Source organism: Miscanthus floridulus, chromosome 1 (genome assembly GCF_019320115.1).
Source record: "Miscanthus floridulus cultivar M001 chromosome 1, ASM1932011v1, whole genome shotgun sequence".
NCBI lineage: Eukaryota > Viridiplantae > Streptophyta > Magnoliopsida > Poales > Poaceae > Miscanthus > Miscanthus floridulus.
This window is the reverse complement of record NC_089580.1, coordinates 194383663-194401944: the sequence shown is the minus strand read 5'-3', so window position 1 is coordinate 194401944 and position 18282 is coordinate 194383663. Positions and strand designations below refer to the sequence as shown.

At 52.5% G+C, this 18282-nt stretch overlaps 1 protein-coding gene and 1 pseudogene across 1 annotated transcript; both read right to left on the bottom strand.

The window, feature by feature from the left end:
• Positions 1 to 2903: 2903 nt before the first annotated feature.
• LOC136507710 (RING-H2 finger protein ATL1-like) lies at positions 2904 to 4114 on the bottom strand. The gene has a single exon (XM_066502352.1). It carries the CDS (start codon positions 3972 to 3974, stop codon positions 3012 to 3014), a length of 963 nt encoding a protein of 320 aa, XP_066358449.1. The 5' UTR covers positions 3975 to 4114; the 3' UTR covers positions 2904 to 3011.
• A 4689-nt stretch (positions 4115 to 8803) lies between these two features.
• LOC136507699 (RING-H2 finger protein ATL72-like) lies at positions 8804 to 10217 on the bottom strand (annotated as a pseudogene).
• Between the last annotated feature and the right edge of the window lie 8065 nt (positions 10218 to 18282).

The window sequence follows — 18282 nt, the reverse complement described above, 5'->3', positions numbered from 1 at the left end:
TGGGATTTGAAATTTTGAATCCAAAATCAGAGCGTTCTGTAGAAATATACAGAGTAGAATCATAATGATTTATTTTGGCACAAATCTTCTATCTACATCCGAAAGAAACCCTTCTAATACGTTTATTCACCCCACCCGGTCCCACCACCCAGACAGGTTTCTTCACAAAAGAGGTGCTGTCCGGTTGTTACTCCAAAAGTGCAGTGTTCCCAAACCAAGGAAACCCACGCTCCAGAGCCATCGTTGAGTTCCACCGGAGCAGCAGTAAGATGAGCTAGATGCCTAGAACGCACGCCTATGGCTAGGCGGCCAGGCGTGTAGCAGCATATGCATATGCAAGCCGTCACCAGCGATGCTCGATGGGACGCAATGCTCGGCGGATTAGATTAGGTAGGGGTCCCGGCGGACGGACGGACGAAGAAGCAGCAAGCGGAAGCACCCAAACGTGCAGAGCGCCCCCATCAGTCTTTTGCCGTGCAGCGTCGCGCGAAGCGCTGCTGCCGGCCGATTCGCGCAATTATTCCGGTTGGGGTTGGTTCGCTAGTTCCCCCCTGGACCCTGGTCCCCGGCTCGGAACATCGCCGGTGCCCATCGATGCCGCCGCACCCGAAAGCACGCACCAACGTTGACACCCCACCCTCCATTAGCCCGGCCCTTAATGATTGGGCCAGCTAACCAAATCTACCCACGAAGCAAAAGGACCCCGTGCGTCCTGCCTGCCTGCCTCGTATCGTCGCTTGTGTGTGTAAAAAATAAACTTTCCGCTCGACTCGCTCCCCTGCTTAACAAAAAAAGCGAGGAACGTCGTATAGACGGATTTCAAGCGCACTACACGCCTACTTTTGGGACATCATTGGGGTCAAAAGAAGGTTCTGACACGTTATCGTTGACTTACTATCCGTTATATACTGACATGAGGGACATCTTAGTGGCGGGCCGACTAGCCGAGACTCCGTAGTGCAGAATGTTTGACGATTCCTGGGGTTACATATTAGCTGACAGCCTGACATTATGACTTCTTAGCGGCAGGTCAATAAATCAGACACCTGCAGTGCAGTGAGTAATGTTGGCGATTCCTGAGTCACTTGGAACCGATTCTCATCTGGTTTCTCCTGATTCTAGTTTTAATTTAAAAAATCGAGCGAGCCGACCAAATGGTTTCTAAGAGAATCTAATTGTAAAATATTTCTAAGAGAATCTGGGTCGTCCCTAGCGGATCATCCCTACCAAACACACCCTTAAACGCAAAATGACGGGACAGACAGCTGGAGGTAGCTCGAAAATCGGTGCTTGGCGTGTGGTGTATCGGTGATTCCAAGGAAGAAGGCAACCTGTGCATTACACTTGAGTTCCGAGAAAAAACTCGAGTGTCTGCAAAAACGAAGGAGATTTCACCCTCGGCAAGGAAACTGCTCCATCGCACAAGGGGAGAGCTGACATATGCGGCCGGCGCGGCTACTGACGAAGCATCCGCGCTGCGAAATTAGAAAAAATCCGACAGCATTTCAAACGTGCCGTTCGCAAGGTAGGCGTCACATGGGAGGAAGGATGAAATGCGACATGTAGAGACGTAGTAGTGGTAGACTGGTAGTCTGGTAGTAGTACGTACGCATCACATGAGACGACTTCTCGGTATGTCTCCCACACCATGCACGAAATTCATTGGCCCGGCATGCAGGGACCATGCTGGAGGGTTCCGGTACGGTCCCGGCGGCCGAGCTGCCATGCCTTGGCGCATGCGGACACGAAAAGCGTCGCAAAAGTGCAAAACACGGGAGGCACCGGGGCGCGGCGGCGGCGCCCGATCGATGGATGGATCGAGCTGGTTTAGCTTCGAGGCACGTCCATATCGGCGTACGTACCCGCAAAGCGAAGCGCGCACATGGCCGGTGCCCGGTGGCGCGCGCGCCGGCCCCCGCCCCCCCAGCAGTCAGCCGTGCCGTGCGTGGCCACTCGCGCGCGCGCGCGCACACGGTACACGAGCCCAGGGGCTGCCGCGCGCGCGACACCCGCATGCTCGCCGCGCTGGCCTACGGCTACGACCCCCGATCTAGGCCAGGCCCCAGCGCGTCGTAAGCTCTCGGCACGCAGCGAGCGACCTTTTTCGCCCCGGAAATGTCCAATCCGCGGCTTAGCTGCTGCCTGGGCTTGGCCGTGCATTGGGTTGGGTTGGGTCACCAAACGCCAGTGTTGTTGATGGCTGGCTGATCTGGTGAGAAAAACAAATCGCCGCTTCATCTTGTATGTACCTGTGGGCGTCCGTCCTGGAATGATGCGGAGAGCTGGCTGGCGGCCGGCCGGCCGGGCTCACGGCCGACCGACGTCGCCATCGTCCGCCCTGGACGGCCAACAATGCCATCATGAAGAGTTGAAGACGGTTAGAAAAACGGATTTCCACCAGTAACGGATTCCCACCTTGTATATTGTTGAAATGCTGCTCTCTACTATAATGAAACGGCAGAATCCCTGCCAAAATTTGCTCAAAAAATAAACCCCGGCCCTGTGGAGGGGTAAAAAAAATATGCTGAAACTCCCTTCAGCCAGCCAACCAAGACTGCGTGCATGATCCATTGATCCGTAAAGAGACTTAAACCTGTCCCCAGGAACCAGAAAACAAGCAAGAAAGAGACCCGCGATCGCAACCATGGGACGCACAGAGCAGCAAAGCAGGATGTCGTTACGTTACTCATCACCGGGCGCAAAAAGCCACGCGCGCGCGTCGTAGAATATTTTTTTTTTGCAGTCACAGCTAGGCAGTCCCTCCGTTTAGAAAAAAAAAAAGTAATTCTAGCTTTGAACCTGGACATGCGTCGTGCCCTTCGTGTCCAGGTTCAAATCTAGAACGTCGTATCCAGATTCAAAGTTAGAATTACGTTTTTAAGCGCCAGTACAGTAATAGTGAAAAAATAATAATAATAAAAGAATTTACCACAGTCCACATCCATCTACAGTGCTACTATCAGGTAGCAGCCAGCAGGGTGTTCTGACTGCACGGCCATGGCATCCGCGGATCATGAATGCACGGACGGATCGCGCTCGCGCACTTGCCTTTGCGTGGCGAGGAGCTCCTGGATGGACACGTAGAGGTGCTTGCCGCAGGAGGAGTCCAGGGAGACGGACCGCCGCAAGGGCTGCACCGCCGCGAACTCCGCGTCCGTCGTCTTCCTCGTGTCGATGGCCTCGTCGCCGACGCTCTCCTTCTTGTTGCGCCGCGGCGACTGCTTCGGGTGCCGGGGCCCTCTTCCGCTGCCGCCGCCGGCGGCGGCTGCGGCGACCGGACGATCGCCCGTCGTCGTCGTCCCGTGGCTGCTGAACCACCTCTCGTGCTCCCCTCGTACCTCGATCACAATGCTGTCGCTAGCGAGCGCGTCGTCGCGGCGCCTTGGGAGGGCCGCCGCCAGGGCGCGGCGTGCCGACGGGAGCGCCGGCAGCGTGACGTCGCTGCGGCAGAAGGGGCAGCGCGCGCTGCCCTGCAGCCACGTGTCGATGCAGTCGATGTGGAAGGCGTGGGAGCAGTTGGGCAGCAGCCGGACGCGCTCCCGCTCCACAAACTCGCTCAGGCACACGGCGCACTCCGACACGGATATCCTCGGCGCCACGCCGCGGCAGGCGTCGGCGTCGCAGGCCGCGGCAGTGAACTTGACGACGGGGATCATGCGGATGAGCGGCAGGCCCAGGCCCCGCCTGCCGTCCTCGGTCGCTGAGGCGCGGCTTGCGACGAACGACGGATCGTCCCGGCTGCCGCCGACGCCGGCCCTCCGCGCGCGCCGGTGCCACGGCGGGTGGCGCGACCACACCGCGCGCAGCAGCTGGCACTTGGTCACGAACGCGTAGTAGCTGGCGAGGAGCGCGAACGCCGCGAGGATGCCCACGACGGTGATGATCACCATGGTGATGCTCGCGCTGGACGAGGACGACGGCGGCGAGGGCGAGGGCGAACTGCTGGAGGCGAACGGTGGTGGCGGAGGATCCATTTCTAGCTAGCACCCTCCCGGTCCCGGCCAAGATATCAAGGCTACTAGCCCGCGGAACAGTTGAGGGCAGAGAAGCGTACGGCTTGGAGAGAGAAAGCAAAGCTTGTGAGAGAGGCGTAGAGCGGCGACGTAGCAGTGACAACCAACGGATGGCGGCCACCACTATTATACCAGGCGACCCAGCTTGTGCGTCACTGCGTGAGCAGTGCAGCTGATGCCGAGAGGCAATGTGAGCGAGCTTCATATCATCGCAGGATAAAAAGGGACGCCATGGCCAGCCAACTTCTTCTCCCTCTCTTCTATTTGTGGCTTCAGTTCAGACTTGTGCACTGCCTAACCGGTCGAGATCCTGACCATCCGTTCGCCATCCGACGACGTGAGTGAGCTCAAGTCTTATGTGATCCCAAACCACAATCTAGGTGAAAACAGGTGACTGATAGTGATAGACAATTAGACATACACAGTACTTTACGAGGCGCTGACTTGGCGAGTCATTGGGGGCATTGACGTGTGTGCTACTGCAGCAGCGGCCTCGGAGTCGCAGGGCAGTTGTCGACGGCGAAAAGACGTGCCTCTGCCCCCCTTGTGGAGCGCACGCCTGCCAATTGCCATAGCATACACGCCGTGCAGGAGTTGTGCAGTCCTGCTCCTAACCTCGAAACGGCGAAGGTTCGGTGTGCAGTCCTGCTCCTAACCTCGACGTACAGGCAGGGTTGGGCGTCCGTGCAGTTTCTTTCTTTTGCTCGCTTTTGCTCTCCGTTTCTTCAAGTGCTCGTGCTTCCTTTTCTCCCGTAGGCCATACTTTTTTTTTCTCAATCACGCAAAAGATTTGCGCGTTTTTGTATTAAGTAGAAGGATAGTTTGTTACATCTCGGGTGGTTTACAAGATTAACACTGAGCGCACCCACCCTGCTCAGTTTCTTCTCTAACCTATTACTCGCTGAATTAAATAACCTAGGTGCTTCGCACCAGCCTGGACCCATAGCTCTACTTGAAAAAAGATGTAACCGGCCATACTCCCTCCGTCCCATTGAGTTTGTCGTTGGAAAACCGTGCCCCCCTCACAATCCCGCTTCCCGAGCGACAAACTCAATGGGACGGAGGGAGTACTTGCTTACTACACGAAAAAAGAGACCGTGTGTACGTGCCGTGCGCCCCGCCCCCAAAATGAGTGCGGCGCTCCTGTCCTGTCTATATCCGGTACTTCCATCTGCAGAGAAAGACGGACGAGATACTCCCTCTGTCCGCGAAAAAAATACAATTATGGAATCCGTGTTGGTTAAGTTTACTCAAGTTTGACCAAATTTATAATAAAAATATTAGTAACATTTATGCCCCAATTAAATTTGTTATGAAAATATATTCTATAACTAATCTAATGGTACTTATTTTATATAAAAAATATTAGTATTTTTTTTATATAAACTCAGTCAAAGTTCAAATTGCTTGATTTGTCGAAAAACGAGAATTGTATTTTTTTAGACGGATGGAGTATTATATAAGTACGCTGCTGCTGATGATACGGGTGACAGCGTGAGACGGTCCTGATCACCGATCGGACATGAGCAGTGCATCACTTGGTACTGCCCATCAGCCCATGCCATGCGGCCGAGGAGACGGCACGGGAGAAGTGAACAACAGAGGCCAAAATCATTGTCCCCCGGCCCTCAGCGCGCGGCAGCAGCAGCAGGCAGGCAGCAGCGACTAGCGACAACAAAACTAGCAAGGCTCTTTCCTAGAGTAGTTCCTACTTGTAGCCCCTCCCCGGGGCCTGTTCTGTCGTGTTCGGGCACCGTGTCTCGCCGTCCCTTTCCCGTCGTCGCCCGTACGTCCCGTCCTCCGCACAGCGCTTGCACTGTGGGTCTGTGGGCTGTGGCCGCGGTTGCGCCCTAGTTTTGTTGGTCGTCGTCGGGTCGGGGGCGGTTAAAAGGAAGGGAAAGAAAAAGGCGCAGCGGGCGGGCCACCCGTCCATGCGGCTGTGTCCGGCGCCGGCCGTGGATCGCCGCGACAGCCCAACAGTGCCCCAACAGGAGCGCGGCCTGCTCGGCTCGGGCTCGGGCGCCGGAGAAGGCCGGCGATTTGACCCTGCGGTGCGGTTGGTGATTACTCACCAGTCGGTGCGGTGCCGGGAGCATGTAACAGCAGCGGATGTCGCGAATGACATCGACGGCGGATGGGACGTGACGCGCGCCCTGCCCAGTGCCCCAACAAAATCGCAGCTGCAACCGTGCGCTTCAGCTGTGCCGCTGTGGCACTGGCACGCAACTACGCGAGCAGTTCTGATGGTTTTCTCCCCCTCCTGGCCCCCGCTCCTTGCAGCAGCGAAAGCATATCAGGCAAGATTAGAGGCCCAACAGAATTTGGGATGGGCCGAGCGGGCATCGGATGTGCCCCCAGTTCTGTTGGTCTATAGGCCCATCAATAACGTCCGAGCAGTGTCGCCGCCACGGTCCACGTAACACGTAAGAGAGCGATCTTGCGCCGGTCCCCGACCCCGGCGGCGCGAGCACGATGGTGACTGGTGACTGGTTGGCGCGAGCACGATGGTGCAGCTGCAAATTGCAGGACCGCGCGCTAGCTCCCAAGCAAATCACGGCTAGTCGGGCCGGAGAGGGACGTCGTACTCGTACGCGCGCCCCTTCTGACTTCTGGCGGCAGAACTAGGATTGTACTGTAGACGACATGCCTGGTCCTATGTTTTCCAATATTCCGACAGAGCTAGTTTCCTTTGAACCTTGGGAGAAAAATACAGGCAAGAAGAAAAAGAGGGCAAGCCTGAAAATTGCATTGCTTTTTTTTGCCTCATTAGAGACAAAAGATCCTCACATCGCTAAATCTGGTATATCAATCCAAAATTTTATCCTACTGTGAACTTCGGTGTTCCTTTCAGTTTGAACACGAGCTGGACTGCTGGAGTGTATAGACAGCACCAAACCGTTAGCACTGAACTACGGCGTGATCGGCTGGGGCTGGCTGGGCTGACTGGCCAGCTCCCTCACATGGACACTATTCACATAAACTAACCAGCGGTACTTCTCTCTCACATAAACAAACCAACAACGATACGAACCAACCAACCGAACAGGCTGCTACTCTGTAGCGCGGACAATGCCCTCTGGCGCATTCGTTCCTGTCGACCAGCTGCCCACTCTGCCTTGAGGAAGTCAACGATCCAGACTTCCAGAGAAGCGCATGCTAGCTTCCTCACGAATTGTCCCATGCAGAATTACAAGGCAGATTCTATTCCATCAGTCGTTCATGTGAGCGTATTATTCGTCGCCGCGGAGCAAGGCCTGCTTGCTGCCAGACGCAAGTCAACCCCCGTGACGCGCTGCTAACCAAGTGGAGATCCACATGGAACGATGCACCTAGGCCAGGTAGAACTAATCGTAATCCGGCCGTTTCCGCGCCCTCTTGCTTGTTTGTTTGCGCAGAGCGCAGCCTCCATTTCTTTACAATACACTATCACCGTCCGGCTACGCAAGTTGGCCACCGTCGATTGGTCAGCCCTGCGACTCATTATATCGCTCTCGCTCTGTGTGGAGGAACGTTCACGGGTCACAAAATTATTTATTATTTATTTCCCTTCAGGTATTTCATCTCATCATTATGGCTCATATCATATACTAATACTTCTGCTGGTTCTCAAAAGTCAAAACCAAATATACTACTTGTGCTGCTGGTCAAGAAAAGGGTTTCGGTTAACCAAACACGGTGTTGCTCGCCAGATGGTGGCCTGCCATGACGGTACACTACACTTAATTAAGTTAATTGGTTTGATGGCTGCAAATCTGGTGATGTGTGGGTTACATACACCTAACTCATGATGTTGACTTGGGGCCTTGCAATGCAGCCAGTGTGGTAAGCAAGTGGAGGGTCCCTGCATGGCCCCGCTTGATCTTATCATCGTCACCGTCCACGCGTAATTTAAAAGCCATGGACACACAAACATTTGTGTCAAGGACGACAAATTAAGCAGCAACAGAATAAAGGTTCCTCCATAAATCGTGCTTATGTCAGCATGACAGAAACATGTCAGTCAGCCCTGTCATTTTTTGGCCTAAAAAAAGCAAAAAAAAAAAGTTTTTGCTTCATAAAAGTAGCAACCACACCTATTGTAGTATGTCAAACAATTTTGGGGAATGCATGCTTACTTCGCTGCGTGCGTTAGGGCTGCGGATAGCATAGTCCCACGGCACCGTTAGGTACTTCCTTCGTTCCAAATTATAAGTCGTTTTGACTTTTGATTCATCCATTTTACTATGTATCGAGACATATTAATACATAGCAAAGTGGACGTAAAAAAAAAAAGTCAAAGTGACTTATAATTTGGAACGGAGGGGGCAGTAAACATCCACTCTATGTTGATCTCCGATAAAATTGTAGCCAGACACACCTGTGTTTCCCGTCATCATACTCTTGGCCATGTCTCTTTGATTCCCTTGCTGACAACAGATCTGCTATCATGTTGACCGAGAGCCAAGATGGTTAGCAGCCGAGACTAGCGTTCGATCTTCCTCCTAGTCCCTCTCTTGAACCATGGTGTTGTGGTGCTTAGTTAGAACTTTAGGGCCCGGGTTGGGTGGCACTAAGGTTGGAGAAGAAGGGATAGTCGTGCGTGGTGATGGTAGGGGCAAGCATCTGTCTTAATTTGTAGAAGGATAGGGTACAGGAAGCGATGCCATATGGAAGATGTGATCAGGTGAACGGCACGGCAGGTGGCGATGGCAATCAGGAACGGAAGGATGACGAAATGGCAATGGCAATGTTGCACTAGTTGACATGTCATCCGACGACATCTGGTGCACCAACAAGCACGGATCCACCAAGCATACGAACACGAGGACAATGCGCACAGGGACACGCGAGATTGATGCAAGAACTAATCAGTAAAAGCAAACCAAGTCTCTCCTCTATGGCTGTACATTGCATGCACACGACACGACTCAATCAATCATCAATGAAGCGAGCAAGTGCGGGAATAGGTTAATCGATCGATCATCGGCACGAACCCGGAGCTGCCGCCGTCACGGGTCGAGGTGGATCGGCAGCACTGTGCTCCGCGAGCTCCGGCCGAGCCCGAACGACGACAGAAGCCGCCGGAACCGGCCGCTCGTCTCGCCAGCGCCGCGGTCAGTGACGTTATTGCTGCTGCTGCTGCCGCCGCTGGCGGCAAGGCTCGGGCCGGCCTCCCCCGAGCTGCCTGCAGCAGCAAGCTCCTTGGTGTGTGGCTTCCGGCCGAGGCCGCCCGCGAAGCAGTCCATGGAGAAGGAACGCGTGATGGGCTCCTGCGCGGCGGCGCCGGTCTTGATCGGGAACCTGCAGGAGCTCCCGTACCCGACCCTCCCCGCGGCGTCGATGCGCCGCGCATCGCCGCCGAGCGGCTGCAAGTCGCGGCAGGAGGCGTCGTGGTCGTCGCGCGCGAGCGGGAGGACGGCGCCGCCGGTGACGACGGTGCGGCAGAGCGGGCAGCTGACGTTGTGGTGGAGCCAGGTGTCGATGCAGTCGATGTGGAAGGCGTGGGAGCAGGTGGGCAGCTGCTTGAGCCGCTCCCCGGGCGCGAACTCGCCCAGGCACACGGCGCACTCGGACGCGGAGTCGTCCCTCGCCCTGGCGGCGGTAGTACCTGACGACGGGGAGCGCGGCGACGACGTCCGGGTCGAGCCCGCCCGGGAGCTCGGCGGCCTCGTGGTCGGTGAAGAAGACCGCGGAGACGCGCTCCACCAGGTGGCGGTCGTCGCGGCGCGCGCGGTGGAGGAGCAGGCCGGACCCGGGGCCCCCGCCGCGGAGCCAGCAGCGGACCACGAGGAAGTAGTAGCTGATGAGGATGAGCGAGGTGACCACGAACCCGATCGCCATGACGATGGCGATCGGGAACGCCGCCGTGCCCTGCCCGCCGTACGGCGACGGGGACGACGCGTCCGGCGGCGGTATAGGCGCGCCTGCCGCGTCCATCGCTGGCAGACGTGCGCGCGCCTCGCCTGGGCAAAGTCAATGCCTGCGCGTGGACAGATCAGCCTCGGGCGGCTAACCGACCGGCCCGAGCAAGAAATAGGCACACGACGCAGCTAGCGAGTGATCCAAGGAAGCAAGCGAGAGCTCCGCAGCCTGCAGTAGGTGAAGGAGTGGTGCGGGCTGGGCTGTACGTACTAGCCGGTGGCCGGGCGCTGCTGCGCGCGGCCGCGTCGGTTAATAAAAAACTGCGGCACGCCAACTAGCGAAAGAGATGAGTGCTGTGCCTGCCGGTACGCACGCGAAGCCGAGGCCGAGGCAGCGGTGCGCGGCGAAGTTTGAAACGCTTTTATACGTGCGTGCGAGTGGCATGGAAGTGGAAACCGCAGCGGGCGACGGCGATGGTTCAGCTGCAGTGGGGACGCGCTGGCTGGTCCCTGTCCCTGGTGGGGATGGCTTCCCCCCTCCCTAGTTGCCTCGACCTCGCCCAGGTCAACTCCTCGCCCTAGTCGGCTGCGCCGGTGCAGAACGTGTGCATGCGCGCGAGCTGTTTGCGACTCTCGGCAGCCCGGCCCGGCGGCCCCCCACCGGATCCAACGCAAGGCAGGCAACGGACTATCGGAGCCGGCGGCGGCAGCGGCTGTCCCTGTACGCTGTCTGAAGCGTCCAAACAGATCACAGCACGCACGCTTTAGAAATCTGGCGTAGCCACGTCACAAGCATTTGACTAATTCGGAAGCGCACACGCACTTCTCCGGAGTGCCCAAGTTGGGCTTAGAAGAAGTCCACCCCATGCCGTCACCGGAAGAGATTATTATCCGAATCGTTTGATTAGGGTCCTGTAGCTAGCGGGCAAGATCAATAATGCAAGTGACCGTGATGATGGGTTTGTTTCTAGCAGCGCCATTTTCTATCGTTACGTTCCGTCGGCTGCCGCCTAACTCGCGTTGCCTAATCGAAGTGGTTCCAGTGGATGGACACTGTACACGAGCCGTATGAGCTGGAAGTGGATTTTTATCTTCGCCGAACTAACGCTTCGCGTGTATGCTCTGCTTGTTTATCCACATGTTTCGGTTGTGTTTCATGGAAGCCTTTTAGAAAAATGCAGTAAAAGGAGTAGTTGTGGCTGCCCTGTTCAGACTAAGCTGATTATGTTGCTTGGATCTATTTGTCATTTTTAATTGTCCGGAGTCAACTCCGGTTTTGCATATATACGTACCTAGCTAGTACGTATCATTGTAAGCACGATGGACATAATCAAATTGCCTGATGCTGCTTTATTTTAGTTCCTCGCTCCCATGCTGACTGCTCAAAGATACGTAGGATAATTTCGTTTCAGAAATAACTGGTTGAAAAGAACGTACACCTGCTTAATGCCATTCGCAGTGTTGTGTCTAAGAGGAAATGATTCATTCCAAAAAAGGAACATAAAGAAAGCTCCCTCTCACCCAAAAAAAGGGAGATTGGCCATTCAGGGCCATGTGGTGGGCTCACGCTTTCTGGCCCAAAACTGAGCTGCAACTCATTTTGTTTTCTACTTAATTCCACTTTCAGATATGGCTATATAGTAGGAGTAAAATACCGGGTCAATTGGTGTCTGAACAGAAGTGAATTTCAGACGTATATCACGCTCCTTGGCATATATTATTCACATGTCACACCCAGGGCCGGAGCCATAACAACCAAATCAACATGCTAATTTGTGCTACGATACAAAAGATAGCTAAAAACTAAAAAAAATAAAGGGAATGGAACTAATTAACCTCAGGTCTCTAACCTACTCCCGATGAATCTAATTATTTGGCCAGAAAAAGAATCACAGTTTATAACCGGAAGTAGTTAAATAGGGGCAAAATTATTAACCCTAGATTCTAAATGTTTAATGACATACAGTCGGTCACTTGTTGTTTAGACATTATTCAGACAAAATGGTCACTTAAATAAGAAAAATAACCATTTAAACAAGTTAAATGGATGATTAAATGAAAATGGTGTACCATTATGTAGCATTTAAGCGTTGAGTACGTGAGTTAAATGATCGTTTAGGTGAACAATGACACAAACATAGGAGATAGGATGGAGGGCGATCTCCTGAACATGGACCGGGACGTCTTGGAGACGAACGTCGATGGAGGAACCCCAAGCATTGACAGCATCTACGGCCACGTTCACCGGATTCCAACTGTGCTATCAGGGCTGACAATCACGAGAACAAGAAGACGGTCAACATGAAGATAATGGAAGTCAGAGTAAAAAACCTTCATGGGATTCATCTTACCCGCCACCATGGCATCGGATTCGGCCAGCCACGCTCGGATGGCGCTGGCTCCTCCTCAGCTACATGAAGAGCGACTTGGGAAACCCCGAGGTGAACCTCCAGTTGGCCGTTCTCCCAAGTCGCCTCGGAGTAACGGTTTTGAGCCATCCTCCACTCGTGAAGATAGTGCCGGGCGTCGTCGCCGTTATAGGAATCGGAAGAATCCGACGATGAGGCCGGCACAGAAGATGCGGTGTCAGAGGGCCCGCCGGCCCTAGGAAGAGGACGGAGACTATCATTCACAACAAACCTATAGGTGGATCAGAACTGTTCATCATCATGAATGAGAAATGTCAATCTCACCTCATGCGCCGGAGGCGCTGATTCATCGGCATATTCTCTTCTGGGATTTCTTCCGCCGCACGTTTGCCTCGGCGGTCTTCGCCGGCCATGAAAAAGTGATTGGATCTATGAAAGGGAGAAAGAGAACCGCTACAAGGTTTCGACAGGTGAAGAAGAGCGGAGAAACAGTTGCGAGTAAAGATGTATTCGAGGCCAAAACCACCAACCGGTATTTGAAGACCCGAAGCGAAGGGACGGGCACCTCGGGACGTGTAAAAGGCAACAACAATTAATGGAAGGTGAAGCGCCACTTCACTAATGCCAATGAAAATATAGCACTGAGCAACTGAAAGGCAGGAAATCGAAGGGGTCTCTTAGTAAAAGCCATGTTTTCAGACTTGGTTAAACCAAGGGCCTGGATCAGCTATATTAAATCGGCTCTTTAGCCGAAGAGGGAAGCATAAGTAAACAACGGAGAATACGATCGGTTCTACACAAGATCTGCGATGACATGCTGATCTCGAGCCAGGGGCACCATGGGTCGCTCTCGGTATTTCTAGTCAAATGACATCAGCTCCCGTAGGCTATTGACTTCTCTAGCTGATCTAGAAATGCTCTCAAAGACACACTTATGACGACCAAAAAGTGAGACAGCCGGCATGGTCGCCTAATCAGGGGAAACCTTATCAGCTCAGGCATTACGCGCCTGGTACATTTTGGAGATGCTGGGAGGAGGAGAAGGATTCAGTAGATCAATAGGGAATATTTGAAGGAATATTACCCTAACGTTTGGATTAATACTCAACGACCAATCCGCTCGACTGACAGCTCTAATGGCCGATACCAGAAAGATATCGCTGCTGGTGCGAAAATAGACTTAGAAAAGTAAAAGCCAGTACAATGCGTATCATCCGTGGGGGAAAAGCAAGCATAAACAAGAGTAATGTGCATGGTGCCAAGATAGGAAAATTATCTGCTAAATGTCGCCTATTACAAACTACGGGCCGAGGAAAACCTTGCCTACTATGTCATCGGCCAAGGTATTAAAAGCTACAGAATTGGCGGCACTCATGAAATCCTCAACCAAGCACTCCTGCTCCCGAGGGTATGCTACGTCTGGAAAACCATGGGGAAGAAGCTGAAGATTTTGGCCCAAACAGGCTTGGGCGGCAGCCAATGCCGTGGTAGTGCCATGACGAACGCCATGGAGGGCAACCTCCCTGACACGATTTGGGATGTCATGCAAACGAACCACCGAAACGGCATCCCTAGCATTGACAAATCCCGCCACATGATCCGCAGCTGATCAAAGACTCTCTAGTTGGGCAGATAGATCTAAAAGATTCAAAGGGGTGGTGATCAAAGTCTCGAAGACAAAATTGGAAAGAAGCAAAGGTTACGACAAGTATCTCACCCACAATTTTGGCCTCGGCCTTGGCCAACCTATCCTCCTCCGAATCGACCGCAGGAGGTGATCGGCATCGAACCATGGCTAGGGCCGACTCTACGAGGGATAAACACTCAGCGAGACTCTAGCCATGTCGATCAATGGAGGCAAGCAGATCGTCATTATCAATCTGCCTCAAGTGATGGCAAGGGGGTTGGCGGCAAGCCATCGACGAGGAAGGCCTAGAAGGCCGAACGGAGTCAGCCCTATTCCCCGAGGCAGCAGAGGCATCACGGGATATACCCTCCTGACGATGAAGGCGTTGACGTGATGATGTAGACCCGATGAAGACCTTCTCAGGAAACCTCTTGCTGTTCTCCATGATCTCTGACCTATGGAAAAGCAGGAACTATGCTAAGGGTGCAGAAGGTTTGAGGCAAAGTGAGTTGTCCTTAGATCAACTGCCGAGGCCCATTTATATAGCCTAGGAAGGCGAGAAGATAGATTTCGCCAGGAGTGTGAGGTTGAATCAGAAACAGAAGCAGAACGGCACTCTAGGAATTTAGGGGACGGATAACAGAAGGGTAACAAATTTGAACTTATCGTTTCCCCAAATCACGAAGCATCGTGAGATACAAAGAATCTGCATCGACTAGAAATCTACCCACCAAGGCTTCTTTGGATTGAAGAGAGTCCAGATCCCCATAAGGCCGAGGGTCATCGTGAACCAAGTCACGTTGGCCCATTGATAGGATTGTGCAAGAGAAAGGGAAAAGCCGCCTGCCTAACAGATACCTAGCTAATTCCTTAGTAACTGGGAGACCGCTGGAAAGAAGCTTGTGGCTTTCCCAATAGGCATTTGATGGAACAAACAAGGTGAAGGTGTCCACATATTCTAGCCTTCACAAAACACTGAAACGGTTTTGTGAGCATGAAGAGAAGACTTAGGTGATATCACAAGAATTCTTCTGACCGTGATGGCCGGTCTTCTTGCTCAATGAAGCGCTAGAGTAAGTGACACAATCACCCCATGCACAAGAATTCTTCTAACCGCTCGAGATTATCATGACAAAAGGATAGACCACGGAGGATCCAGAGGGGTTGGGGACACCCGAGGAGGCAAATGAAAGCGAAGCATGGCTGAATTGTTGAGTTTGCTCTCACCAGGGTCGGATAACCATTTTTATAGCCAGCTTGGAAGATGAATCCAAAACACCCATGAAGCAATAATGCCCTGAAAAAGTTTTGAAACATGGGCTCATGGGTTGATATGGACGGCGACGAATAGTAGACCCCAGATCAAGATTCCTTACCCATGACTATGGGCCTATCGGGAACACGGATATGGTAATTTTGGAACAAAATTTCTTTTGTCCCAAAATTGGGGGGCATGTGTTTACACCAGAATTTGATAGAAGGATCTCAGAAGCTCGGGAGCTCTCAGGATCATGATAGCAGGGGATCAGTTGCGTGCAGATCGAAACCAGTTGATTCGGATGCAACGCTAGAATCGGCTTTCTTCAGATAGCGCCAGCAGATAACGATGGAGGATATGATCGGCGCTGAGACGAGACATGCTAGACTCTACAAAAAGGGGAAAGTTTGGAGTCCAAGTTATCTTAAATTAGGAATGTTTTCATTATGCCAAAGATTATATTAAGTCGTACTCGAGTAGGTTCGTTTTAGGCCTTGGGTATAAATACCAAACCTCGGCTATTGTAAAAAACAACCAATCAATCAAATACAAGTCAATTAGTTTTTTCGGCTCCGGCCACCCCTTAGGAGTAGGAGTAGAGTAGATCTCGGTGAGTTCTTCGGCAAGTACGGCTGCATCGATCCGATCGACCTCCACTGCTTGTTGTAAGTATCGTCATGGTTTATACCTCTATTCGTATGGCTGCATCGATCCGGTCGACCCCCACTGCGACTCTGGTATAAGCTAGTTATCGACTCTTGCCTAATTCAAGTATGGCATGTGTGATTCTGCCTCTCACCCCACTGCTTGAATTAGATCAAGGTCAAGTTATCGGCTCTATCTTAGAATGGCAGTCTTTGGTAGATTCATTAAGTTACCGATATTGCTTATTGCTTTCATTGCTTATCTAATTACAGCAATATCACTCTGCCCAATTGAGATTGATCTGGATCGGCCTTATATCTTGTTTAACTTATCGCTTGCTGATCTAAAACTGATCTAATCTATATCTTAAGCGATGAGTTATGTTTTTATCGGCTATTTTGCATCAATCTTAATCGTGCATAGCGTGCGGTTAAGGCATGTTTGATCTTGAGTAGATCTATCGGTTAGCGAGAACCGTTTCATGGCCCGTCATCATGGCCTGTGGGATTCTGCCTCTCACCCCACTATTGGCACCGTGGAGCGGGGATCGTTGGTTGATAGACCCGTTCCTATGAAGACATGACCTTAACTGTGCGCTATGCCTAAATCGGCTGTTTAGCCGATATCGGATGCTTTCATGAACAGTTCACATCACGAGACCGTTGAAGTAGAGATAAGTTGAAAGATGTGTTAGCCCCATGATCTTGTTATTATATTACGGCCTGCATGATTCTGCCTCATGCCCCACTGATATTAGTAATGAGTTAGGGTTGTCGAGTCTATTGTTGTTTCTACGACCTGCATGATTCTGCCTCATGCCCCACTGGTCATGGCGATAGGTGAGATCTAACATGTTCATTAGATTTATCTTTATTAAATGATTAAGTGGTGTTGAATTGTTTCTTTACATGAAAAGGAGTTCGGTTACTCATAATCATTGGCTCAGTATGGACCGATCATCATTGATATCTTATTGCCATTGATTAATATTCGTTTAAATGATGTTTATCCTAAATAAGAACCGATTCTCTTCACACGACCCCATGAGCTCTAACTGACTTATTCTCGAGAATATACTAGAATCGGCTATTTAGCCGATTTCCTTTCATATCGGCTCTCACAGTCGTATATTCGGGACTGTCTGGCAACACCGGCAAGTTCTGCCCTTAACTACTGATGAACTTTCTCTCCTTGTCAATTGCAGGGTCAAATTGACTGGCACGCCTCAGGAGGATTGCGTAGGATCGACCACCCCTGCGCTGAAGCTAGGCGGATCTGCTCCATCGAGCGGACCCTTCCGGCTTGCTGCGTGTGTCCTCAGCACGGGACGAAATTTTGTGTCGACAGAGGTGCCTTCGCTGACGTCCTCGTCCTACTTTGCCTTGCCCTTGAGGATGCGTCGGCCAAAGGCCTGAGGTCCCAGCAAGCCAAGGCTCAGGCTTCGGTCCTCACCGTTGTCGTAGCATCCGCCATGACATGGGTGGTAGCTACGGCTAGCCCCCTCCCTCACATCACCGTAGGTTCACCTGTGGGGGTCGAGGATGTCGCGTGCGTCTCGGTAGAGGCCGAGACGCTTATTGACTAGAACCACAGTGCATGGCCTACCACCTTGCTATGCCTGGTGGATCGACACGTCCTCGACGTATTGTTCTGAGGGCGTGTTTCGCCTGTGGGCATCAAGGGTGTCGCGTGCGTCATGGTGGGGGTCGAGACGCTCATACACTGAAACCGCGGTGCGCAGCCTGCACGAGAGCGCTGTCGGGGCGCTCCGGACAAGGTATTTCGGAGAGAGCGGCTCTCCTCTTGCAAGCTACGTCAAGATGTTGGCGAACAAAAAAGTGAGGCGACGAGGTCTCCGGTGATGGGGACGGCACCTACGTGCCTAATTTTTTACAACTTAACCTTTTTTCGAAGAAAATTTATGTTTGGCTCCCTGGGAGACTTAAACTCATCTTTGGACCCTAGGGTCAGCGCCAGGACTCATGGCGCCGAGGTAACATGTCTCGGCATCATAGATTTTGGTGCCGAAGTGCCTGGCCGAAATCCTAGGTGGTGTTGACGTGGCTGGTACCTCGACGCCATAATACATGGCACCGAGGTCGGCGACACAGATCTTGGCGTCGACCTCGGCGCGATGAACTCTGGTGCCGAGCTGGCCCATGCTGCTTTTGCGCAGGCGGCCACTGTGGCTTGTCGCCTCCGCCTCCGCGCTACCGCTGTGATCGGCTACAGAGAAAAGACTGTTGCTGCACCCTTTTTCTCATCTCTCAAATCACTAGAGTGCATCAGTGCATGGCTACAGAAAAAAGACTGCTTCTGCACGTGATGGCTGGTTTGGTGTCAACAAACGCAAATCTACTGCAGCGCATTATCCTGCACTTATTGCGTGATGTTTGAGTTTCCCAAATCTTAAATTCTAATTTTCAAGCAAATAGTCTGTGTACTATTAGGAGCGATTCCAAAAAGGTCTTATAGTTGTAACATGCAAATAGGCTATATCAATGTATCATACTCGGACATGGAATATATT

Coding starts and splice junctions, on each gene's coding strand:
- LOC136507710 (XM_066502352.1), bottom strand. CDS start 3,974: ATGGATCCTCCGCCACCACCGTTCGCCTCCAGCAGTTCGCCCTCGCCC.